Source organism: Salvelinus alpinus, chromosome 16 (assembly GCF_045679555.1).
Source record: "Salvelinus alpinus chromosome 16, SLU_Salpinus.1, whole genome shotgun sequence".
Taxonomy (NCBI): domain Eukaryota; kingdom Metazoa; phylum Chordata; class Actinopteri; order Salmoniformes; family Salmonidae; genus Salvelinus; species Salvelinus alpinus.
The window spans coordinates 11256740-11283322 of NC_092101.1; the positions used below are offsets into that span (position 1 = coordinate 11256740).

The 26583-nt window shown below is 43.3% G+C and overlaps 1 protein-coding gene across 4 annotated transcripts in view; it reads left to right on the forward strand.

The window, feature by feature from the left end:
- Positions 1–23532, forward strand: part of LOC139540788 (roquin-1-like) — a 32357-nt gene extending 8825 nt beyond the window's left edge. For 2 of the 4 annotated variants that reach the window (XM_071344756.1, XM_071344757.1), the window contains exons 3-18: positions 8057–8177; positions 9320–9556; positions 9729–9904; positions 10102–10302; positions 10398–10530; positions 10867–10985; positions 11325–11437; positions 11620–11886; positions 11959–12143; positions 12326–12711; positions 13031–13192; positions 13321–13467; positions 13799–14003; positions 14095–14366; positions 14675–14766; positions 15999–23532. In XM_071344756.1, coding sequence (XP_071200857.1) covers positions 8057–8177; positions 9320–9556; positions 9729–9904; positions 10102–10302; positions 10398–10530; positions 10867–10985; positions 11325–11437; positions 11620–11886; positions 11959–12143; positions 12326–12711; positions 13031–13192; positions 13321–13467; positions 13799–14003; positions 14095–14366; positions 14675–14766; positions 15999–16164 — 2982 coding nt within the window. In that variant the 3' untranslated portion in view covers positions 16165–23532. The remainder of the gene's footprint in view (positions 1–8056; positions 8178–9319; positions 9557–9728; positions 9905–10101; positions 10303–10397; positions 10531–10866; positions 10986–11324; positions 11438–11619; positions 11887–11958; positions 12144–12325; positions 12712–13030; positions 13193–13320; positions 13468–13798; positions 14004–14094; positions 14367–14674; positions 14767–15998) is intronic. The other 2 variants (XM_071344758.1, XM_071344759.1) reach the window with 2 other exon arrangements.
- The last annotated feature ends 3051 nt before the right edge of the window (positions 23533–26583 follow it).

Sequence of the window (26583 nt, forward strand, 5' to 3'; positions counted from 1 at the left end):
GAACTAAATGACACTTGTACATGTCGTGCGCACACACACACACACACACACACACACACACACACACACACACACACACACACACACACACACACACACACTGACCCAGACACACACGCTAAAAAGTATTACCCTTCAACCAAAACAAATACACAGGCAGTCTTACACCCTCAGCAGTAAACTGGAAAAAGTTTTACCCCCTTCCCCTTTTAATGCAAATTTTGCCTTTTTAGAATGGGAGTGTGTATGTGTGGATGAAACTGCACTAGTTTGCAGAGAAACTGAAAGCAAACCTTTGAGCTCCAGTTCGAAGGCTGTTTGTTTGGAGTCCAATTACTTTTCAAAAAGAGATGTAGCTAAACAAAAAAAAAACTCTGGTAAAAGGGTGTGCCACCATGTTTCATAAATCAACCAGCATGCTAGTTGGCCTCACTTCCTCATCGGTTAATAATAGTTCCCATAGGGTGTTTAAGTGAAGTGCTGGTTTGCCCTGTGTTGAAGGCACTCAGCATACTATCTCCATGTGACAAGGTATAATACCGTGTTATTATGGCCCAAATAGCTTTGGCAGAGGTAGTATGTGACAGATGTTATGTAACACAGAAAACACTGCCTTACTGCTAACTCCTTGCCTTTGCTACTCTCCACAGTGCTCAGTCCAGATCCTGCTCTTTGTACTCATGGGATATGAATGAATTCACTAGAAGTCGGCCTACACAATGTGTACACATTAACAGATATCTATAAATAGAAGGGGGGCTTTTGGATTTCAAAATGAGAGCAGCTACAGGCGCAGCCAGCAACTGCGGCTGGTTAAGGGTTTGCTGAAATTATGATCTAGAACTTTCCTGCAGCTGGGAGTGCTTGGTGGAGACCTGCATGTCATGTTGGGAGGGGGGATGACGTACGTGTGTGTGTGTCAGAGTTCCTCTTCCTTGGCAAACCCAATGACTCAGCAAACACTGATACTCATTTGCTCCCTCGGCACGACTCCTCTTACAGCTGCCAAACATCAGAGGTCTGATGGATTGAGGGGAAGGAGAAAGGGAAAGGGTGTGCCACACTGGCAAGTCCCGAGTCATGACCATCATTAGTAGCCTACCAAACTTGCTAACGGACGGTCACTAATGGCCTGGTACTCAGCACTCTATTGTCCCTCTTATCACTCTGACAGCAATGCAAATGCAATCAAATCAAACACTTCATGAGAGCCCTGGCGTTGAGTTTGAGCGGGATGGGATCACCTGTTGTAAAACGAGAGCCAACTCCGCATAGCTGGTTGATGCATGGAATGAAATAAGTGTTCCTATAAGCCCATGTTGCACAACATTTCTATAGGCTATGTGATGCAATTGTGTGATAAAACAGAGTTGATGGCCTCTATTAAAAAGAAGATTCCATCAGCTTTCTATTGGCTACGCCTACTATATTTATTTTCAAACTTTCCTAACACTAAGCACATTGCTTACAACTGGAGTAGCCTACCTGGCTGGCATGAAAACTACCTCCATTCCCTATTCAAGTGCATACAGATTACATGTCTTTTTTCCCCCCTGCCCCTGTTCTGACAGGTGCATGATAATAGCCCATTCTAAATCAAAACTAATTTCACACACAATATTTAGTATATTTATTGACAAGATTAAATTGAGAATAGTCTGATGGGTGAGAATATTATCAATGATGCCCAGTGTGTGGTAAGAAACAGCGCACGCTGTTTAAATAGTTGAATGCATCACGTAGCCGAGCCCATACGCCTAGATGTTTTGATAAGGTTCGTATCACAACTAAAGTGGCCAAATAACTCTACGCATAGGCGTAGAGCTCCTGGAACAGTTGGAGAGCCCAATGCCTACAGAGCCTAGTGAAACGGGTTCTTATAAGCCCAGTCGCATGAGGAAACAGTTTGACTGGCCACAGTTTAAAAGAGGTCTCGTGCAGCTATTGATTGCTCAGTTCTTAAATTTAAGCACATTTAATCCGCTTTACAACCGGTGTAGCCTACCAGGCACGTAACCTCTATTTGCTATTCGAGAGCAAGCTACGGATGTTGTTTTTTGGGAGGGCCATTCTGAATCAAAATAATTCCACACATACAGTTGAAGTCGGAAGTTTACATACACCTTAGCCAAATACATTTAAACACAGTTTTTCACAATTCCTGACATTTAATCCTAGTAAAAATTCCCTATCTTAGGTCAGTTAGGATCACCACTTTATTTTAAGAATGTGAAATGTCAGAATAATAGTTGAGAGAATGATTTATTTAAGCTTTTATTTCTTTCATCACATTCCCAGAGGGTCAGAAGTTTACATACACTCAATTAGTATTTGGTAGCATAGCCTTTAAATTGTTTAACTTGGGTCAAACGTTTCGTGTAGCCTTCCCCAAGCTTCCCACAATACGTTGGGTGAATTTTGGCTCATTCCTCCTGACAGAGCTGGTGTAACTGAGTCAGGTTTTTAGGCCTCCTTGCTCGCACACGATTTTTAAGTTCTGCCCACATTTTCTATAGGATTGAGGTCAGGGCTTTGCGATGGCCGCTCCAATACCTTGACTTTGTTGGCCTTAAGCCATTTTGCCACAACTTTGAAAGTATGCTTGGGGTCATTGTTCATTTGGAAGACCCATTTGCGACCAAGCTTTAACTTCCTGACTGATGTCTTGAGATGTTTCTTCAATATATCCACATAATTTTCCTCCCTCATGATGTCATCTATTTTGTGAAGTGCACCAGTCCCTTCTGCAGCAAAGCACCTCCACAACATGATGCTGCCACCCCCGTGCTTCACAGTTGGGATGGTGTTCTTCGGCTTGCAAGCATCCCCCTTTTTCCTCCAAACATAATGATGGTCATTATGGACAAAAAGTTATATTTTTGTTTCATCAGACCAGAGGACATTTCTCCAAAAAGTTTGATCTTTGTCCCCATGTGCGGTTGCAAACCGTAGTCTGGCTTTTTTATGGCGGTTTTGGAGCAGTGGCTTCTTCCTTGCTGAGTGGCCTTTCAGGTTATGACGATATAGGACTTGTTTTACTGTGGATATAGATACTTTTGTACCTGTTTCCTCCAGCATCTTCACAAGGTCAATGCTGTTGTTCTGGGATTGATATGCACTTTTCGCACCAAAGTACGTTCGTCTCTAGGGAACAGAACGCGTCTCCTTCCTGAGCGGTATGACGGCTGTGTGGTCCCATGGTGTTTATACTTGCGTACTATTGTTTGTACAGATGAACGTGGTACCTTCAAGCGTTTGGAAATTGCTCCCAAGGATGAACCAGACTTGTGGAGGTCTGCAATTTTTTTTTCTGAGGTCTTGGCTGATTTCTTTTGATTTTCCCATGATGTCAAGCAAAGAGGCACTGAGTTTGAAGGTAGGCCTTGAAATACATCCACAGGTACACCCCCAATTGACTCAAATGATGTCAATTAGTCTCTCTGAACCTTTTAAAGCCATGACATCATTTTCTGGAATTTTCCAAGCTGTTTAAAAGCTCAGTCAATTTAGTGTATGTTAACTTCTGACCCACTGCAATTGTGATACAGTGAAATAATCTGTCTGTAAACAATTGTTGTGAAAATGTATTGTGTCATACACAAAGTCGATGTCCTAACCGACTTGCCAAAACTATAGTTTGTTAACAAGAAATGTGTGTAGTGGTTGAAAAACAAGTTTTAATGACTCCAACCTTACTGTATGTAAACTTCTGACTTCAACCGTATATAATAATTGACTTTGGCCCAATAGGCTTGGAATATTCCCCACTTTCAAGGAGCTTTCCATTTTGATTGGGTTATTTTGCCTGAAAACCTTCCTAATATAAATAAAATGTTATTTAACTCATCCTGGCAAGAGTGGCCCGAAGGGTGTTTAGCATCCCCAGTGGCTATGCAAGTGTGGAGAGGATATTCTCCGCTGCTGGTCTGATCTCCAGGCTCCATCGCATGAGCCTGAAGCCACAGACTCTGGCCATGCTCATGTTTCTAAAAATGAATTCAAAGGCACTGAGCCTAATAAGGCGTCTTTCGTTTAATTTGTACTTAATTTTAAGTAAGTCACAGCCTATATGCGCAATTTAGACTGATGATTTAATACGACGAAATGTTGTACCAGCCTAGTGTTTCACCCACAAATGCTTCACAATGTATTTCTTTGTAGACTATAGCCTTGAAATAATATAGCCAAAATAATTTTCTTAGGCTCCCTGTCTGGCTCCTGACCTATTTAGTGTTTATATGCTGTTTTAATGACATTTAGCTTATTTGATATTGTGCAGTTCTTACATTTACCTTTTCATGTTTATTCAAATACTTTTCATTCAAATCATATGATTGGTGTCAATACTTAAAAACCAAAAGGTCCAGATAGTCACAGAAATAGATGGGTGTTGGTTAAATTGTGATTTTAATGAATGGAGCTAATTCGGAGCGGCATTTATTTTCCTGTGAGCATGGAGCGGTTCTTAACGGAGCGGTTGGAAAGGATGTGGAGCGGTACACAAGCACCACTCCATGAGTGATGAGCAGGATTTCCAACCGCTGACATACTCTGGCATGAACCCATCTCTCCACCGGCACTAGGGTCAAGGAGGAGCGCACTCACGGAAACTTCACTCTCTGGCGAGAGATCCATTACCTAGTTATCAACTTTTCTACTACTTTTTAGGTACTTTGCAACTACTTAGCATGTTAGCTAATCCTTCCCCTAACTCTGACCGTAACCATTTTAGCTAACCCTTCCCCTAACCTTAACCCTTTTAGCTAACCCTTTCCCTAACCTTAACCCTTTTAGCTAACCCTTCACCAAACCCTAACCTTAATCATTTAACCAAATTCCTAAACTTAACCCTAACCCTTACCCTAGCTAACGTTAACAAGCAAGCTAATGTTATTCGACTAGCTAGAATTCGTAACATACAGTGGGGAGAACAAGTATTTGATACACTGCCGATTTTGCAGGTTTTCCAACTTACAAAGCATGTAGAGGTCTGTAATTTTTATCATAGGTACACTTCAACTGTGAGAGACGGAATCTAAAACAAAAATCCCAAAAATCACATTGTATGATTTTTAAGTAATTAATTTGCATTTTATTGCATGACATAAGTATTTGATACATCAGAAAAGCAGAACTTAATATTTGGTACAGAAACCTTTGTTTGCAATTACAAAGATCATACGTTTCCTGTAGTTATTGACCAGGTTTGCACACACTGCAGCAGGGATTTTGGCCCACTCCTCCATACAGACCTTCTCCAGATCCTTCAGGTTTCGGGGCTGTCGTTGGGCAATACGGACTTTCAGCTCCCTCCAAAGATTTTCTATTGGGTTCAGGTCTGGAGACTGGCTAGGCCACTCCAGGACCTTGAGATGCTTCTTACGGAGCCACTCCTTAGTTGCCCTGGCTGTGTGTTTCGGGTCGTTGTCATGCTGGAAGATCCAGCCACGACCCATCTTCAATGCTCTTACTGAGGGAAGGAGGTTTTTGGCCAAGATCTCGCGATACATGGCCCCATCCATCCTCCCCTCAATATGGTGCAGTCGTCCTGTCCCCTTTGCAGAAAAGCATCCCCAAAGAATGATGTTTCCACCTCCATGCTTCACGGTTGGGAGGGTGTTCTTGGGGTTGTACTCAACCTTCTTCTTCCTCCAAACACGGCGAGTGGAGTTTAGACCAAAAAGCTCTATTTTTGTCTCATCAGACCACATGACCTTCTCCCATTCCTCCTCTGGATCATCCAGATGGTCATTGGCAAACTTCAGACGGGCCTGGAAATGCGCTGGCTTGAGCAGGGGGACCTTGCATGCGCTGCAGGATTTCAATCCATGACGGTGTAGTGTGTTACTAATGGTTTTCTTTGAGACTGTGGTCCCAGCTCTCTTCAGGTCATTGACCAGGTCCTGCCGTGTAGTTATGGGCTGATCCCTCACCTTTCTCATGATCATTGATGCCCCACGAGGTGAGATCTTGCATGGAGCCCCAGACCGAGGGTGGTTGACCGTCATCTTCAACTTCTTCCATTTTCTAATAATTGCGCCAACAGTTGTTGCCTTCTCACCAAGCTGCTTGCCTATTGTCCTGTAGCCCATCCCAGCCTTGTGCAGGTCTACAATTTTATCCCTGATGTCCTTACACAGCTCTCTGGTCTTGGCCATTGTAGAGAGATTGGAGTCTGTTTGATTGAGTGTGTGTACAGGTGTCTTTTATACAGGTAACAAGTTCAAACAGGTGCAGTTAATACAGGTAATGAGTGGAGAACAGGAGGGCTTCTTAAAGAAAAACTAACAGGTCTGTGAGAGCCGGAATTCTTACTGGTTGGTAGGTGATCAAATACTTATGTCATGCAATAAAATGCAAATTAATTACTTAAAAATCATACAATGTGATTTTTGGGATTTTTGTTTTAGATTCCGTCTCTCACAGTTGAAGTGTACCTATGATAAAAATTACAGACCTCTACATGCTTTGTAAGTAGGAAAACCTTCAAAATCGGCAGTGTATCAAATACTTGTTCTCCCCACTGTATATACGTTTTGCAAATTTGTAACATAATACGATTTGTAATTTAACATATTTCAAATTGGTGATGGGCATACACAAATGAATACATACCATACGAAACGTAATATATCATACTAAATGGAATGTATCGGATTTACGTACAGAATAATACAAAATACTCTGAGACCAGGTTGACACTAGAGGTCGACCGATTATGATGATTATTAATATATATTTGTAATAATGACAATTACAACAATACTGAATTAACACTTTTATTTGAACTTAATATAATACATAGATATTATATATTTAGTCTCAAATAAATAATGAAACACGCTCAATTTGGTTTAAATAATGCAAAAACACAGTTTTGGAGAAGAAAGTAAAAGTGCAATATATGCCATGTAAAGAAGCTAATGTTTAAGTTCCTTGCTCAGAACTTGAGAACATATGAAAGCTTGTGGTTCAATGTTCCCAGTTCTTCAATATTCCCAGTTAAGAAGTTTTAGGTTGTAGGAATTATGACGCGTCGACTATTTCTCTCTATACCATTTGTATTTCATATACCTTTGACTATTGGATGTTCTAATAGGCACTTTAGTATTGCCAGCCTAATCTCAGGAGTTGATAGGCTTGAAGTCATAAACAGCACTGTGACTCAAGCATTGCTAAGAGGTGCTGGCAAACACAGTAAAGTTTGAATGAATGCTTACGAGCGTGCTGCCGTCTACCACCGCTCAGTCAGACTACTATATCAAATCATAGACTTAATTATAAAATAATAAACACAGAAATACGAGCCTTTGGTCATTAATAGGGTCAAATTCGGAAACTATCATTTCGAAAACAAAACGTTTTTTCTTTCAGTCAAATACGGAACCGTTCCATATTTTATCAAACGGGTGGCAACCCTAAGTCTAAATATTGCTGTTACATTGCACTGTTTTATACTGCATAGATGCTTGACCAGGCGTGTCTACCATTAATCGGCCGACCTCTAGTTGAAACTCTCCCTATTCCTCCATCTCTCCACTCTTTTGACAGTGGTAATTTGCACTTGTGTGTCAAGTTGCAAGAGACTGTTCTTTCGATCATGTGTCAGATGTTTGTGAAGGCAAGTGTGCAGGATAGTGCTTCTCTTCCGGATTGTTTAATGGTCTGAAGGAATGTTTGGCCCCATCACATCATCTATCCTCCATTTTGATTTTTTTTCATCACGTCTGAACCCTGCACCACCATTACTGGTGTGGTTTGCCCTGTGACAAGACATGCTCCACCTTGCATCTACCAAGTGGTTGATCAGAGGATTTGTTCCTACTGCCTACTAGGATACACACATTGAAATGGTTGTACACTTTACCATTTTATTAATCAAAACATTACTATAGCATATCTTTTTTTTGTCCCTTAAATTCGGTCCGTTTATATGCAGTGTCTCTCTCTCTCTCTCACACACACACACACACACACACACACACACACAATGGACATGGAAACTATATTTAAACGTGTGTGTTGTGACCATGGTGTGTCTGTTTTCTCTCCCCAGGTGCCCAAGCGGCAGCCTACCACCTTGCTGACGGGCCCAGAGGACATAGCCCACTATGAGGAAGCCAGTGATTGTGTGGAGGAGCTGGCTCTGTACCTGAAACCACTGAGCAACAGCAGAGGTCAGTCAGACACCGCCTCATCCTGCTCACCGTCACAACCATGGCTCATTAATTATGGGGAAAGCTTCTATTCACCCTGCATTAATTTCTCAACATATCATATTTAATAGCATCAGATTCACCCACTCTCCCTTTGTATCCACTCATGACAATCCACATTCTATTCTAGTGCACTAGTGTTCAGTGCCGTGAAGAAGTATTTGCCTCCTTTCTGATTCTCTATTTTGGATACTATCAGATCTTCAACCAAAACCTGACCTTGGATAAAGGGAACCTGAGTTTACAAATAACAAAATAATGTATACTTTTAATTAACAAAGTTATGCAACACCCAATCCCCCTGTGTGGAAAAAGTAATTTCCCCGTTACACTCTAACTGGTTGTCCCACATGTATCTACAATGACTGCAACCAAATATTTCCGGTAGTTGTTGATCAGTCTCTCACAGCGCTGTGGAGAAATGAAGGCCCACTCTTGCATGCAGAACCGCCTAGTCAAAGTCCAGACCTAATCCCAATTGAGATGTTGTGGCAGGACTTGAAACGAGCAGTTCATGCTTGAAAGCCCACAAATGTCGCTGAGTTAAAGCAGTTCTGCATGGAAGAGACGTCAGAGCCTGATTAACAACTACAGGAAGCGTTTAACAACTACAGGAAGGGTCATTGCAGCTAAAGGTGGAACAGCCAGTTTTTGAGTGTAAGGGGGCAGTTACTTTTTCACACAGGGGAATTGGGTGTTGCATTACTTTTGTTTATGAAATAAATAAAATAAGTATGTAATTGTTGTTATCTGTTCCCTTTATCTAATATTAGGTTTTGGTTGAAGATCTGATAGCATTCAGTATAAAAAAATACGCAAAACTAGAGAATTATTTTTCACAGCACTGTATTTCGGAATAGCTTGGCATACGGTATAAACAGTGTATTGCCCAAGTCTATTGAATGGTGCTTCTTCTCTCTCCCCCTCCTCACAGCCTCACACTTTCCTTTCATCCTTATCCATTTGCTTTGATCCTCGTGTATTTAACTGTTTCACAATTCCTCCCTTACTGTTGCACTGGTTGTAAGTTGCTATGGATACAACCTCAGGCTCTCTCTCTCTCTCGCTCTCTCACACTCCTCTTCTTCTCTCTCCGGGTGTAGGGTTGAGCACCAGCGGTGCACAAAGCTCTCTGAGTCGGCCAATGCAGAGGAAGCTGGTGACCCTGGTGCACTGTCAGTTGGTGGAGGAGGAGGGCCGGGTAAGGGCCACGCGGGCGGCCAGGTCCCTGGGGGAGCGCACAGTCACTGAGCTCATTCTGCAGCACCAGAACCCCCAGCAGCTCTCCTCCAACCTGTGGGCTGCAGTCAGGGCAAGGGGCTGCCAGTTTCTCGGCCCAGGTAACAAACAGACAGAAGCGCAAGCACAGGCGGGCAAAATAGCGAGCAAGCCACTCATTCACATACACACACACGGCCCAAATGACAGTGTTTCAATTGCATCTGCCCTGAACGACTGAGAAAATGAATGCTATCGGAAGCATGTGAAAATATTATGCATGTGTTGTTGTAGCGATGCAGGAGGAGGCTCTGAAGCTGGTCCTGCTGGCTCTAGAGGACGGCTCCGCTCTGTCCAGGAAGGTCTTGGTGCTGTTTGTGGTCCAAAGGTTAGAGCCACGCTTCCCCCAGGCCTCTAAGACCAGCATAGGCCACGTGGTGCAGCTCCTCTACAGGGCCTCCTGCTTTAAGGTAGGTCTGACTACCTACAAACATACACCTAAACATGGTTCTAAGACCAGCATAGGCCACGTGGTGCAGCTCCTCTACAGGGCCTACTGCATTAGGGCACACAACTGAAACCGTAAAAAAAAAACCGGTGCATTTTCTTCATATTGGTGCCTAATGAACACAACCCTGATGTCCTGTCTGTCACCCTGTGTCTTCAGGTGACCAAGCGAGACGAGGACTCGTCCCTGATGCAGCTGAAGGAGGAGTTCCGGACATACGAGGCACTGCGGCGCGAACATGACTCTCAGATTGTCCAGATCGCCATGGAGGGCGGCCTCCGCATCGCCCCTGACCAGTGGTCCTCTCTGCTCTACGGGGACCAGTCACACAAGTCCCACATGCAGTCCATCATCGACAAGGTACGTAGGAAGTGTGTGTGTATTTTGATGTAACTTAAATGTGAGCCCTAGTGGTGTTGCTGTGTATTTGAACAGAGATTTTGTGTGTGTGTCAGTTGCAGACACCAGCGTCGTTTGCTCAAAGCGTTCAGGAGCTGACCATCGCCCTGCAGAGGACAGGCGACCCGGCCAACCTGAACCGTCTGCGACCACACCTGGAGCTGCTTGCCAACATCGACCCCAGCCCAGGTTGGTCCATTCACAGTACATCAATACCCTTTTCAAACTATCGTTCCGACCCGTACCAAACTGTGCTGGCCCGGATCATTTCTGTACACACTGTCCGCTCAGTACAGTTTTGTTTGGCTTGGCTCGGCAGTGTGAAAAGCCCTCAACACGCTCACTTTAAAAGTTATGTATCAGTAAAAGGAATCCAAATTGTATGCGTTTTTTAAAATGTAAGCGACACTGTGCTGTGCAAGCAAGTCATCACTTTCACAGGGCCTATTAGACCGGGTCCCCAGTGCTCTTCCAAGTATAATGCATTTGACCCCAAAAAATACCCCGTCTTGTCCTCCATCTTAGACTCCCCACCCCCCACGTGGGAGCTGCTGGACACGGGCTTGGTGGCGGTGAAAACGGTGGTGCACGGCCTGGTGGACTTCATCCAGAACCACAGCAAGAAGGGGAGCGACACGCAACAGGTCTGAATCTAGATGCTCAATCCCCCAAAGCATATCAGTAGAATAGGGCTGAAATGATTGATAATACCAGGGTCGTGTTCATTAGGGCACGCAACGGGAAATGTTTTGCAACATAAAACGTAAGGAGTGTTTTTCTTTTTCCAGGTAGTCCCTTCCTGTTTGTCAGTGTTCTTCTTCTGTTTGGTGCCTAATGCATATGACCAATGTTTGAATATTGATTGATACTTGTTAAAGCTAATAATAGCAGTCAATGACTGTCTGCTGGTTTGTGATCTTAACAGTAATAACACCTTTTGTATTTTCCATTATTAACATGCCCTTGTGGTGGCTCCTCCCCAGCCTCCCCAGCACAGTAAATACAAGACGTACATGTGTCGGGACATGAAGCAGAAGGGGGGCTGTCCTCGAGGAGCCAGCTGCACCTTTGCCCACTCTCAGGACGAGCTAGAGAAGTGAGTATTCCACCGTGAGCCACTCCCAATGGGGATCGTTGGGCAGATTTTCAACTTTGAATTTTGTATTGATGTCAATTGTTCATTGCACAGATCCGCTCTGATAGTGTGATAACAATCATTAGGCCAGACACAGGTGTCAACCTCTTTCACTAACCACATATTTCTCCTTCTTTCTGAAGGTATCGTAAGATGAACAAGCGTCTGGCTGCCCGACGGCCCCTCAGCCTATCCTTGACGCAGCTCAACGAGGTAGGCCTATTGCCCGAGGAGGTGGGGATGATGGAGGGGCTGGCCCACAAGGGCCTGACCAATGGCATGGTGGCATCAGTCACAGGCTCCGCCCTGCCCCAGCTCATCTCCCGCGGTGCCGACCCCTCTTATGAGCCCATTATGCGGAAGCCCCAGTCCCAGGGAAGCCACAGTGCCCCTGGCTCTCCCCCTGACTTGTGAGTAGATGGACACACACAGCGTCTGTTACACGTACTCACACACACACTGAAATTCTCTGTCTTTTCCAGACTGGATCCCGTGCCCAATCGGTCCATGGCCTACCCCAGGATGGCAGTGGACCACCTGGCCATGCACAAGCCAGTGCCCAGGGGGCCCCCCATGTATCCCTCACAGCAGGGTGAACATTTCTACCCCCCTGAGCCCAGGGCACCACCATCAGCCATGCAGTACGAGTCCACCCAGTACCCCCCAGGTAAGGCAGAACAGACCACTCTTTTTCCTGTGATTTCCTATGTATCTCAAGCTTATGACGCGTCTGCTGATGAAAGGAAGTGTTTCTCTCTTGGATCAATTAGACTTGTAAATCTCCCAGTGTGGTTCTATTGTGCTTATCTAATACCAATCCTGTTGCCACGCTCTTCTGTGTCCTATCAGGTAACCCCTCCTACCCCTACCAGACCTCCCAGTACCTTCCCCAGCCCCGCTACGTTCGGAACCTCCCTCCCCCTAACGACCCGGCCACGCCCACCTACCCAGATTCCCCCTACCCCGGCACCTACCCACAGGAGCACGAGTGTCCCCCTCCCCCCCAGCCCTCGGGTCCCCACTTCTCCAACGCCAACCCCCATGGGTACCCACCTCCCCCTCATTACGACGGCCGTCGACACCCCTCCTACCCGCCGCCACCACCACAAACCTATCCCCACCGGGAGGAACCCTCCTCCATGCCTGCGGACGAGGCCTCCAGAGAAAGATACCCTCCCGAAGGTTACCAGCCCACTGGCCCCCACCCCGGCCACATGAGGCCCTACGCCACACGGGTAAGCACACGTCTGCAGTACTAGGCTCTTTATAAATCACAATATCCATAACTCTAAACACCTATGCAATTACTTTTTAGGAGTTTAGTCATCAGCGTTATCCAGATTGAGTAATGACATGACTCAGCCGATTATCACAAGATATGCCATTTAGCATACAGTCTTGCGTGCGTAATAAAACACATATTTATATATTTTACATATCGGGAGTGTCAAGAATGTATCATAAGAGTCCAGGATAAATCCGCTGCAAAAAATGTATTTCCAATGCTGCAAAAAGTGCACTACAGTAAAGGTGTCCACATGTACTGTTGTACAGGAGGATTACAGTCGGCCCCAGCCCACTCCCACTCTGGACTACCTGCACCGCCGACGCCAGGAGATCATGGCCCAGTTGGAGGACAGGAAGCAGGTCACTCCCCCACCCTTTGCCCCCTCGCCCACGCTGCCACACACCTACGAGTCCAACTACACACAGGAGGTAAGAGGCTACACTCGTCTAGTGTTTCTATGGTAGTACGCAGTGGCATCTCGCCCCACGTACTACCGCAGCAGTTAGTCACTTAAAGGAAGAGTTAGCTAATAATAATGTGTGTTTGTGTGTGTCAGCAACAGCAGTACATGGAGAACTCCCAAGTGTTTGCAAAGTACCGTGAGCCAGACTACGCTAGCCAGTACTCTCCTTGGTCATGTGACACCATTGGCTCCTACATTGGCAGCAAGGAGGGGAAGTCTAAAGACAGCATGGAGAGGATGGTGAGTCATCAATCAATATCTAATCTCATTCTGTTTGTTTTGGTGTAAAGCTTGACCACTTTTTAAAGATCTGAATATCTTAAGCTCGACCAAGCTCAAAACATTTTCCAAAAGCTCATCTCTTGTAATAGGGCCAAAATGTCATGTTTCATTTTTGTTGTTGGACAGATGGTTATCTTGCGTTTTACTATTCTATTGGTTGTCCTTGTTGACTGATCAAAGGTCACTTATAGAAATAGTGCTGTGACTTTCCAGTTTCAGTGGAGTGGGTCTGTACTTTCTTTATGCAACATCTTATAATGTTACCATAATAACTCTCTGGGTTTTGTAGAACACTGAGGGGAAAGGTCCAGAGCAGCGCAGGTCGGCCGAGGCCAGAGACGACGACCCTATCATCCCCTTCGGCTCCCTGCCCACCGTGTCGCGCTTCGGGGTGATCTCCCGCACCCCCAAGACGGGTTACCAGATGGCCGGGCCAGGGCAGGCCGTGACCCCCTCACAGGGGACCAACAGCCCCAAACACACTGCTGCAACAGGTACAGGGAGAACACATACACACCTTTTAGGCTTTTTGCTCTGTTTACTCCATTTCGTCAGTGTCTGACCTGCTCTTGTTGTCCACCACAGCGGACTACCCCTATGGGAACGGTGCAGGATGGGGTGTTGCCCCGTACACCCAGCCCCCTCAGGCCCACCTCAGTGAAAGGCCAGTCCAGGAGAGGGAGCAGCTGACGATGGAACTCCAGCAGGTCAATCGGCAGATCAACAAGCAGACTGCCCAGGCGGCCCAGCCCAGCCCGGGGGAGTGGTCGTCGGGGAGCGTCTCCAGCCAACAGCTGAGCCTGGAGCTCCACCATGTGGAGAGGGAGATCGGCAAGAGGACTCGCCAGATAGCCCTGGTGAGAGAGAGAAGGGGGCACAGAGATGGCCAAATATAGATAGAAAGAGCGACAGACTGAAGCAGGAGAGGGCTTTGATCTCTAAAAAGGCTTTGCGAACAGGAGCAGGGCAGTAGGAGCCCTGGGCTAATGTCACCTACTGCTATCCCACTTATAAGACAAAGAGTGAAACACAAGCGAGCCGAACAGGTGCAGCCTCAAAGCTTTTCTACCAAGACAATATTGATGTAGACTCCAAAACGTACAAGCTTTCAGTCTCCCAGTCACTATTGTGGTGAACTGACAGTGGTGCCATTGTCCCCTTGCAGGAGAACCATGTGTCTCATGATGGGAGCGGGGCATACAAGCTGAAGCCCACTGAGAACAAAATGCAGAGAGAGGAGCACTCGTTGGTTCTCAGGTAAACCGCACATTGGGAGACTAGTAGTAGTTTATTTCAACTGCTGTGCTGTAAGGAACCGTTTAGTTGGCCCCATAAATCTCCCGTAACCCCCTAGAGTTGATTTCCGGGGCCCCACTGAAATCTAATTAGCATAATAATAATAAAAAATCCCCATCAAAATCCGTCAGTTTAAGCTAGAACCAGTTTTTTGCATTGGATGTGTCTCAATCCATCGCATCCGCCAATGTCGCACTTCCGCATCTGCAGTGAAAGGTGGCCGAGCTAGAGCGGTGTTTGTCAGACCATGAGACATCCCGAAAGTCCGTCTTCTCACAAAAACGTCTGTAGCATTTGAACGGTTTGGCCTAAACTATTATGACCCCTCTGTGGAAAGGTGAGACTCTCACAAACACGATGGTGTTCTCTGCCGGTCTGCCAACTTCTGTCTGTAGCGTCAGAACAATTTGGGCTACACACGAATATATGACCGCTCTGTGGAAAAGTGAGTCTCTCACAAACACGTACAGTACATGTCGGTTGTTTTGCTCTAGGACTCCCACAAGACTCGTCTGAAGGTCCCTGTTACCAAAAATGAATGGAAGCATACAGTGCATTCAGAAAGTATTCAGACCCCTTGATTTTCCCCCCCCCCCGCTCATTTTGTTAGGTTACAGCCTTATTCTCAAATGGATTAAATATTTTTTTTCCCCTCATCAATCTACACACAATACCCCATAATGACAAGGCAAAAACTGTTTTTATTTTTTTTATTTTGGGTATGACAAGTTTGGCACACCTGTATTTGGGGAGTTTCTCCCATTCTTCTCTGCACATCCTCTCAAGCTCTGTCAGGTTGGGGAGCTTTGCTGCACAGACACAACCAGTCAAAAGTTTTAGCCTTCTCATTCAAGGGTTTTTCTTCATTCCATTCATGAAGCTGGTTGAGAGAATGCCAAGAGTGTGCAAAGCTGTCATCAAGGCAAAGGGTGGCTACTTTGAAGAATCTCAAATATAAAATATTTAGATTTGTTTAACACATTTTTTGGTTACTACATGATTCCATATGTGTTATTTCATAGTTTTGATGTCTTCGCTATTATTCTACAATGTAGAAAATAGTAAAAATAAAAACCTTTTGAATGAGTAGGTGTGTCCAAACCTTTGACTGGTACTGTACAATAATACAAAATGTTTGGTTCATAATGTTTTCTGTTTCTTTCTGTTTCTCTCTGACCTTTTATTCTCTGCAGTGAGGGCTGTAACGGTTCCAGTTGTGTGCTGCTGGATGGCAGTGTGGCCAGCAGCGTTTTGTCCTGCCTGACCAGCAAGACCTCATCCCTCAGCCTGTCCTCAGACCTCCCCACCACCGGGGGAACTGACCGACAGGAGAACATCGCGATCCACCCGTGTTCCTAGCCACACAACTGGAGTCTGGTACTACAACCACTGCTACAACCAACCAGTCAATTATCCACACAGAGCCTTGGGGAACCCCTCATCCTCTGAACGCTTAAACCTTTCCACCATTTTGAGTGGAACACACAACCAGGTCCTCCAAACTGTCTGGTATGCTCTACCTAAATCCACATTTGCAAGATCTGGTTGAAGCCACTAAGAGCATTTTAACTCCCATCACGAAACATTTGGAGAGAGGCGCAGTCTCTCTCCTCGCTTACAATGGTGAGAGACCGTTGTAGGTTTCTTACAGGGATTTGGGATATAAGGGCTATTAATATCTTAAGTAACTGAAAAAGCCACTGATATGCAAATGTGGACGTAGTGCCTGCATAGACAACGGCGCTTCATTTGATACAACACAAATTGCACACTCGCAACTTTAGTTTGTCTACAACTAAGCAGTATCTGCCGTGAATTTGATATTTTTTTTTCATTTTTTCATTTTGTTATTCTGTGGATGAATGTTGTTTTGTCATATACAATCTCTCACTGCCTTGGAAACCAAGGGTTTTGAGATTTATGCTCCATGAACTCCGAGGTGAACCCAATACTGATCAGAAGAAGAATATAAAGACGAGGCCAGCTCCTTGGTTTCAAATAGACAAGGCCCCCATAATCGCATTGACATAACATCTCAGTCGTTAGCTTCACAATGTGCTACATTTTTAGTAGCATCCCTACAACAATCTTCGTGCTTAGCGTACATACAAGTTCTAAAATGCAGACTTTCTATTTGGAATTAATTGTAAGTTCTTGTAGCTGAGTTGCAATGTTATTCGCAGACCGTGTTTTGTAGAGCGTTTCGTTAAGTTTCACTCTTGCCACTTGAAGATTTCATACTTGGTGCTCTGTTGAAGGAGCACTTTTACATCTGGTCAAAAGCTCTCCATTTCATAGAAACAATACTTGTTGGCAACTGGCTGTGAATAAGTTTTATAAAGCCAAGACACTACAAATTGAAGATGACTTTGGCCTCTTGAAGGCATAGAGTTATCACTTTTCAACTGGGAAGTATTGAGATTTAGTTGAAACTGTAACAAACTAGACAAGGCAAAGGCGTCCCTGCGTCCAGTTGTTAGTTCAGTGGCCTGGACCTCTTTTGATATCCCCCCTCACAACCACCTTCAGACTCTGGAAAAGGAGATTTACTACAGCCTCTGCCACCCATGCTTTGGGATGGGGCTGATGTGAAAAGGGAAAAGGATATGCACTGAGTACACAAACATTAAGAACACCTGCTCTTTCCATGACATGATCATGACAAGCCATGATCCCTTATTGATGTCACTTCTTAAATCCACTTCAATCAGTTTAGCTGAAGGGGAGGAGGTGGGTTAAAGAAGGATTTTTAAGCCTTGAGACAATTGAGACATGGATTGTGTATGTGTGACATTCAGAGGGTGAATGGGCAAGACAAAATATGTGCCTTTGAACAGGGTATGGTAGTAGGTGCCAGGCGCACCGGTTTATGTCAAAAAACTGCACAGCTGCTGGGTTTTTCACGCTCAACATTTTCCCGTGTGTATCAAGAATGGTCCAACACCCAAAGGACATCCAGCCAACTTGACACAACAGTGGGAAGCATTAGAGTCAACATGGGCCAGCATCCCTGTGGAACGCTTTCGACACCTTGTAGAGTCCGTCCCTGGACGATTTGAAGGTGTTCTGAGGGCTTAACCGGGTGCAACTCAATATCAGGAAGGTGTTCCTAAAGTTTGGTATACTCAGTGTACATTTAGGCTTGGCATTCAAGCGGTTTTTCTTTTCTTTTATGCAGCGAGGGATTGGGTGGGAGGGAGTCACGTGTCAAGCATTCGTCTGCTGTTGATTGGGTGGCCAGAGATGGGAAGATGGAGTAAAAAGAAACAGAGGAACGAAGCCGGACATTAACCATGGCTAGAATTTGAGACATTGATCTACAAAGCGTATATTTTGCACTTTCATAACTTTAAGGATTGTTTGTACTGAGGATATGTATTTATTCATATGTATTTTCATCCTGAGGATGGATATAACATTGAAAGGTAAAACTTACAACCCGCATTCTGTTTTAAGAATGTGTAGTCGTTGATAGCCATGGCTGCGCCCTAAGGCCATAATAGAGTTGATCATGTACAGAGCAGGGTTAAAACAGACACTCTGATGAATAAAAACAATCTACTGTATACTTCCTAGTAAAATTTTTTTTTTAAAGATTGGGTGGAGGTTCACTTCCATCATTGTGACACGGTATGCTATCTCACATACCCATAACACGGTGAATGACAGGAAAGGTGAAATTCCTACTTCAGTTCCTCCTCATCTCCACTCTGATCACCTTTTTCAGCAACCGCAGCGAACATTTGTGTCGTTTTTATTTTAACTTCCAAGAAGTTGCTCTAGTAAAAGGGTTTCTGTTGTTTTCCTGGAGAGGTTAATCATTTCTGGATGGGGGTTAGTGCGTAGGTGGGGACAGGCCACTGAACTGGGCTATGGCAGAGCTAGAGTTAGCTAAGCAGTTAGTATCACTGGATAAACAACCGCAGAACCACCTCAGCAGGGTGGGAGGAGACAAAGTGACATTTTGACGCTGCCAAAGTGTTTTTGCCAAGTGTTTTTTCCAAAATATGAACAAATTCAAAGTGCAGCAGTTTTACAGTTGGATAATGTGCATTGATGTTGCAATCTGAATTGATATTTCTAAATATTGAAGTATTTGGAATAGTGCAGTCACGTTTGACACTAGCGTCACCTTATTGTGTTGTCGGTTACACTTCTCTTACAATCCTATTTCGGCAGTAGAAATATATTAAATAGTACTAACCAGTTATTGCATTTATTTCAAGTAATTCAACATCTTTAGTTAACTACTTGGCACTGAATGGTATTCACCGCTAATGTATCCCTAAAAAAACAAAACTTAACTAACAATAAATAAAAGTAATACGGATAATGTTACTATCAGATACACGCAGACTATGAAATTAAGAACAACAAGTTTGCTTGCTGTACATACATTCACAGAATGTATTTAAGTTTCATTGTGAAATGATGGCTGGGATATTCCATTTGAATTCACAAGATATCCAACGACTGGAATAGTCACACTTGTTTTAATCAAGTCTTTGTCTTTGTGGAAATATTTAAGTATGTTATACATGTTTTTAGTTACATCTCACTTTTTGAGATTTTTTATTTGAGATGTGAAACAGCTTACACTGTATGTGCATAACCTATACTGCATTGGCTTTTTGCAAAGCCAGACAATGACATTGACTTAAGTCCATTTTTCTCCTATAGAAGTTCTGTGCACATGACATTGAAATATTCATTGGACCTCGAAGGTTGCTGTCTTTTTGAGCATTCACTCGTTTTAACCGTTTTCTGTACTCATTTCAGAGCATTAGATTTGTTTGTTGGCATTCTAGCTAGCAATATCATGGAAAATGACTGTTAATCAGACCATAATGTAGACGACTCAATGCGGTTTGTGTTACTCTTCATGCTAACCACAACCAATGGTCCCTTCATACCTCATCGTATTAATTCAAACAGATTTTCAAGGAGATGATGACACAATCCCTTCGCGAATCATTATGATAATTTGGCATGGCATCATGCATGTTTGTTATCGATAACTACGTTATCTCGCTTTAGTGGCCTCTGTGTCATCGGGTTTTTGGCACGAATGTGACTTCAAACTATTGTCATAGTGGGAAATGAATTGCGTCGTAGTGTAGAGCCATCGTGGTGGCTAAATTATGGTGGTTGTTGTAGTAGTTATAGAAGTTCATAGGAAAAGAGAAAGTATGTATCATTGTGCAAAATGTGCACCTGTAGTTTGGGGGCTGAACAGAACTGCAGTCAACTATGCTGTGTACATACACAGACAAAAATATTTAAATGTCTGGAGAAATTGTGGTCAGTGACAACCATTTGGTGTAATCACAAGATAATTATATGTGTATCATGCAGTGTTTCCCCTATGTTAATTTAACACGGCATAAGCCATGGCAAAATGTGTAGTATTGCAGGAAACTAGCTTTGAAAATAGTATGATTTTCTCCCCCCGCCCATGCCAAAATGTGTAGTATTGCAGGAAATTTGCGTTAAAACATACAATTTTTATCTCTGTGACCAAGAGGACGGCCTCAACAGTTGGTCGTAGACCGTCCCATACCATTGCCCCCCCCCCCCAACTTTGACACAACTGCGCAAAAAAATCATTGGGGAAACACTGATCATGTATGTGCTCAATTAGGTCTAAATCATACTGACCTGTTTGACCTCTGTGGCTTTGACAGCCCTGAGACGTACCAAGAATACACTGGTACTACTAAGCCTGAATAAATGCCAGGAGCGTCACTTCTGTTCTCTGAAGAGCAGTGCTTACAAATATCTGTCAAACCATTCAGTAAAAATCAACTCCAACAATCCTTCCAATTGCATTTGGACTTACGGCTGTATCAGACGGCTTGATGTATTTGGACATGCTGTATGTTCCTCCATCAGCGTCATCATCAAGACAACATGTCTCATAAACGGCTGAGTCATTGCTCTCTGAATGTGGATTAATAATGCACACTTTTGTCTTGAAGGTGTGCAGACACCTTTTTACAGAGAACGTCAAAGTCCTCTGAGGACCTGGTTGAGAGTTGTCGGTGTGTTAGCCGCTAGGGGATGCTAATTTACCAACTTGTGGGATCACTCTGAACGTGGGTCAACGTACAGCTTTACCATGACTTGACTCCGTATTGAGGAATTGGACTAATAATGTACGTTCTTTGTACATTTATTCAGTTATTCACCTCTTTTATTTGATGTGTTTGTTACTATTTTGTAGACCAATATAAACTGGTCTCTCGAGACATCTTAAAAACACCAATTTTGGTGGGACCTCTTTAAAAAAAAATGTATACCGTAATCGCTATGTAACATTATTATACTATTGTTGTTTTTGGTGTTACGATTGCTTGGGAAAGCGCTATTGACCTTTGAACAATCGTAAAGATTGGATACAAAAGCCTTGCTGTAATGCATTGTAGAGACAGAATTTGGGGAAGGTTCAAAAGAATGTAACACTTTGAAATGGTTTGTTATATTGCCATGCTTCATGGGTTAGGCTACTTCTTAAAGGGAAATTCCGCCACTTTTCAACGTCATTGATCATCACCAAACCAGTGTCTACATATGTGAAAACAGCACGTTTCTATGACCTGTGGTTAAAATGACAAAGGTCCTAAAAAAATGCTTCTCTGGGACATCACAGAGTAGGATTATAAGTTTTAAAAAAACAACAAAAAAAACATTGATTTTCAAAACCGGCAATGAGTTTATAGCCCAAGGGAGGGTATTTTCATGGTCCCCGTGTCACCGCAAATCGCATAGTGTTTGAAAATCACTGTTTTTAAAATGTAGCTTTTGATGTCATCGGGTAGAATGTAACTTTTTTAAATTTTTCAACAAAACGTAGAAATGCACCGTTTACACATATGTTGACAATGGTATTGTGCTGGAGATAATGAAAATGAGGTTGAAAAGTGGTGGAGTTTGTCCCTTTAATATGCTGTGGTTTCTAAGAACTGCTTTCGATCAGAGGTATTAACCAGAAGGAACTGCCATTGCCCGCACTGGGAAAGTGAATTACCTCTTAAGTTAACTACTGCGGTTCAAAGCCCTGTCTGTTGCTCAATAATTTTTTCATATTTAAGTGTTTGAAAAAAGGTGAACATTTTGCACCAGTGCAAATTAATATAATATTAAAACTTAAACATGTATGTTCAAATATGTCCTTATAAATGTACGTTTTCATTTTGAAGTATTCACTTCTTTAGAAAAAATTGGTGGGAAAATGTATCCTTTTAATGTGTCTGCATGAGAATTCTCTTCACTCCATACCTTCACTGCTATATTTTGAATACTGTCTGTTCTCAGTCGTTCTATTGTTGAGCGCACTGATTGAGGCTTAAGAAATGTGACGAGCTTTCCAGCAGGTTGACTATTTCAAAGTTTAAGATGCATACCTACAGGCTTGTCTATACAGTACATCCATCAACTTGCAGCTGTTAATTAAACTCCTTCAAGAGTCAGCATTTATATTAAATGGTCTCTACAAATCAGCTGTGCAAAGATGAGTCAATCAGCTGATTTGCCAATGCAGAGCCGGGGAACCGCTTATCCTTTGAGACAAAGGAGTTCAGTGCCAGAATCTACACTTGTAAAACTGCAACGCAAGTTAATATTAAAGATCCATTGATACCGGGAAACTCACCTGTTTGTTTACATAGCCATTTTGTGTCTTTCATACAAACCAAGAAAATAGTTTGGGCTGTCGTAGCATGGTCTGTGTTTGATTTAGAGGAAAGACATCTGCCATTTCCAAGGGGCTTTTATTTTTCCAACCCTTCTAGAAGGTTGTCTGTTTTTTGAAGTTGTGGAGAGAAGATCCCGGTAGTCTTATTTTATGCTTCCTAATTTAAATGAAGTGTGTGTGTGTGATGATTGACTCGTATTGGGTAAACGCAGTAACATTTGATAGTAGGATAGCCATACACCAAGACAACACGAGTAACTGAATTATTTTCCAAGAATGTTACTTTCTTGTCCAGGAAATGTCTTCAGTTATTCATTGAGTTTTTACTAAATACTGCGGAATTAATTACTTCTTTGGACGTAGTTGTCCTTATTAGCAATCCTATCAGTGTTCCCCCTATATTCATTACAAAGCGGTGGCCCACCTCTGCTTAATTGTTGCCACCGCTGCAAACAAGTAGCACAGGATCACTTAACTTTTAAGTGAATATGAAATGTAACATTAACCCACATTGTAACACCTCACACACTGACAGGCAATGGGTATTATTGGGAGTTGATTTCCATGTGAGTGGCCATGTCCCAATGGGAGAGACCGCTTCCTTTCGTTTTCTCTTTCTCTTGTTCACGCTGAACATACTCATTGGTTTGGGAACTGTAATTGGGACATGTAATTGGTTTGGGAAATGTAATTGCTTTTGATTACTACTACCCAAGTTTTCTTGTAAGAATTTGCTTAATTAAATTAAGGTACATGTTTAACTTCAACATGATGAAGAAAATGTTTGTTTTTATATTATACTCCCTTAAGGAATGTTTAGAATATTTTTCCAATGTGGATGTAGCTGTTATACCATTTTTCTTTTGTTAAAGAATTCACTGTGTGAAAATTGGATTGCATTTTTGTATAATACAATTGCTTTTGGGGGGGGTACTAGGGGGAAAACTAACTGGAAGTTTGAAGTAAATGTAACTTATGTGCAACAGTGATTCTTTAGTGGCAGGGACTGTAATTAAATAATATTGTGAAACTGATGCTTTTTTAGCTGTCATTTGTATTTCTACAAACACACACAACTAATGGGCAGCATTACCGCAAAAATGGAAGAGGCAAGTGGAAGGGGGAAGAAGTAAGGAACTTGTCTGTTGGCCCTGCATTCGTTTTTTGCGATTGCTTACACACTTGTTGCGGAATTTGTCTCATTGTGTTAACTCTACACACAAGTTAAATAAGACGCAACACTTTGAGATAAACATCTCACTTGTATGTCAAAATGAAACTGTTCCTCTCAAATGGAACCCTGTACAGCTGCTTCATCGTAAGTTGGTGTTGACCCAAGATGCGACAGTGTCGACATATTGACACGGTTGATATTATGGAATGTTGTGGGATCGGTAATGATTTACCCTCGTAGTTGATGTAGGCGGATGGTGTTTGCCAACACTAGATTGACAATGGCCAGTTCCTGTTGATGGGTGAACAGACGTTGCCTTCCACCCTCAGGAGGTCGTCTGGCAGTTCTGTAGAAAATACAAGAATGTCATTGGTTAGGTTCTTTTTTACATACTGTACACAGTAACATCAAAAGTGTATTACATGTACTTCACAGCACTATACTTATTTTTTTTGTTCACTGAGGAGCATAGACCTAATATTGTAGGACTACATTGTATTGTACTGTGATGCAGAATGATGTGCAACAATTACATATGTACAGTCTAGTGTAGAAAGTTGAAGACATACCTGTTCTCCAGTCTAAATGTCCGTATTATGGATGCTACCGTGTAGCGACTCAGGTTGGGCTGGACTCTCTGCCTCCCTCATCGTCAGGGCATGATTTATGACATGGTCCACCAAAGCGGCCCTAATGTCGTCGGAAATATGTCTCTGTCTATTGCCTGGTCCCCTTCTTTGTTCTTGTCCTCGTCATCATCCTACTCCTTTCTCTACCTCTCACTCTTACTCTCACTGCCTCCATGTTTGCAAATTTCTCACCAAAGAGGTGAGCTTACCTGCGGTTTATTTGTAGTGCTAAGGCTCAGACTAATTGGTGTTCAATTACAGTATGTGTTTTTGTGTGTGGGTGTTGCCAATTTCAGGTATGTTTTCCCAATGATTGCAAGAGATTTTATTCTTGAACAAAGTGTCTAATGTAAAGTGTGTTGCTTAATTGCAAACAAAGTGCAAAGCAGAAAATGTGTTTGTACTTTTGGTGCCTTTGTTTAAGGCATGGTTACAAAAGTTAAGGTTTTGATGCTTTTGTCAAAGCATTCACTTCTAGTGTGTAAGCAATCGACAAAAACTGTAAAGACCAAAATTGGTTAAAGACAATTGTACCGATTCCATGGCAGATGGTTTATGAACTGATACACAAAACGACGCCGTATTCAAAACTTAGAATTTTTCAATTTCAATTATAATACAAAATTCTTGCAACCAATATGTTCCATATATCAGCAAAAAAAGAAATGTCCCTTTTTCAGGACCATGTCTTTCAAAGATAATTTGTAAAAATCCATATAACTTCACAGATCTTCATTGTAAAGGGTTTAAAACACTGCTTGTTCAATGAACCATAACCTGTGGAACGGTCATTAACAGCTTAGGCAATTAAGGTCACAGTTATGAAAACTTAGGACACGAGGCCTTTCTTCTGACTCTGAAAAACACCAAAAGAAAGATGCCCAGGGTCCCTGCTCATCTGCGTGAACGTGCCTTAGGCTTGCTGCAAGGAGGCATGAGGACTGCAGATGTGGCCAGGGCAATAACTTGCAATGTCCGTACTGGGAGATGCCTAAGACAGGGAGACAGGACGGACAGCTGATTGTCCTCGCAGTGGCAGACAATGTGTAACAACACCTGCGCAGGATCGGTACATCCGAACATCACACCTGTGGGACAGGTATAGGTTGGCAACAACTGCCCGAGTTACACCAGGAACACACAATCCCTCCATCAGTGCTCAGACTGTCCGCAATAGGCTGAGAGAGGCTGGACTAAGAGCTTGTAGGCCTGTTGTAGTAAGGCAGGTCCTCACCAGACATCACCGGCAACCACGTCGCCTATGGGCACAAACCCACTGTCGCTGGACCAGACAGGACTGGCAAAAAGTGCTCTTCACTGACGAGTCGTGGTTTTATCTCACCATGGGTGATGGTCGGATTCGCGTTTATCGTCAACGGAATGAGCGTTACACCGAGGCCTGTACTCTGGAGCGGGATCGATTTGGAGGTGGAGGATCTGGGGCGGTGTGTCACATCATCGGACTGAGCTTGTTGTCATTGCAGGCAATCTCAACGCTGTGCGTTACAGGGAAGACATCCTCCTCTCTCATGTGGTACCCTTCCTGCAGGCTCATCCTGACATGACCCTCCAGCATGACAATGCCACCAGCCATACTGCTCGTTCTGTGCGTGATTTCCTGTAAGACAGGAATGTCAGTGTTCTGCCATGGCCAGCGAAGAGCCCGGATCTCAATTCCAGTCCATGAGGAGATGCAGCTGGTGGCCACACCAGATACTGACTGTTACTTTTGATTTTGACCCACCCCCCTTTGTTCAGGGACACATTATTCCATTTCTGTTAGTCACATGTCTGTGGAACTTGTTCAGTTTATGTTTCAGTTGTTGAATCTTATGTTCATACAAATATTTACATGTGTTAAGTTTGAAAATCAATGCAGTTGACAGCGAGAGGACGTTTCTTTTTTTGCTGAGTTTATATAGGGATAGAACCATCTCAGCAGATTTTGCTGCGAAGAGACAATCATTAGATCATTTGTTTTGGTACTGTCCATATGTAGCTGATTTTTGGTTGCAGGTTCAGGAATGGCTGAAGAATTACAACATTCACCTGGAGCTAACTCTGCAGATAGCACTGCTGGGTGATTTGAAAAGTAATAGTCAATCGATCAAGAATCTAATATTTTAGCAAAAAAAAATTATCTTTAATTGACAATCTGTAGAAACTATGAGCATAGAAAGGTTCAGAACTTTTGTGAAACATCACAGCTGAAAAATATATGGCAAAGGGAAATCAAAACTGGATGGTGTTAAGAGATAAGACGTTGAGTGGAGCTGAAGGGT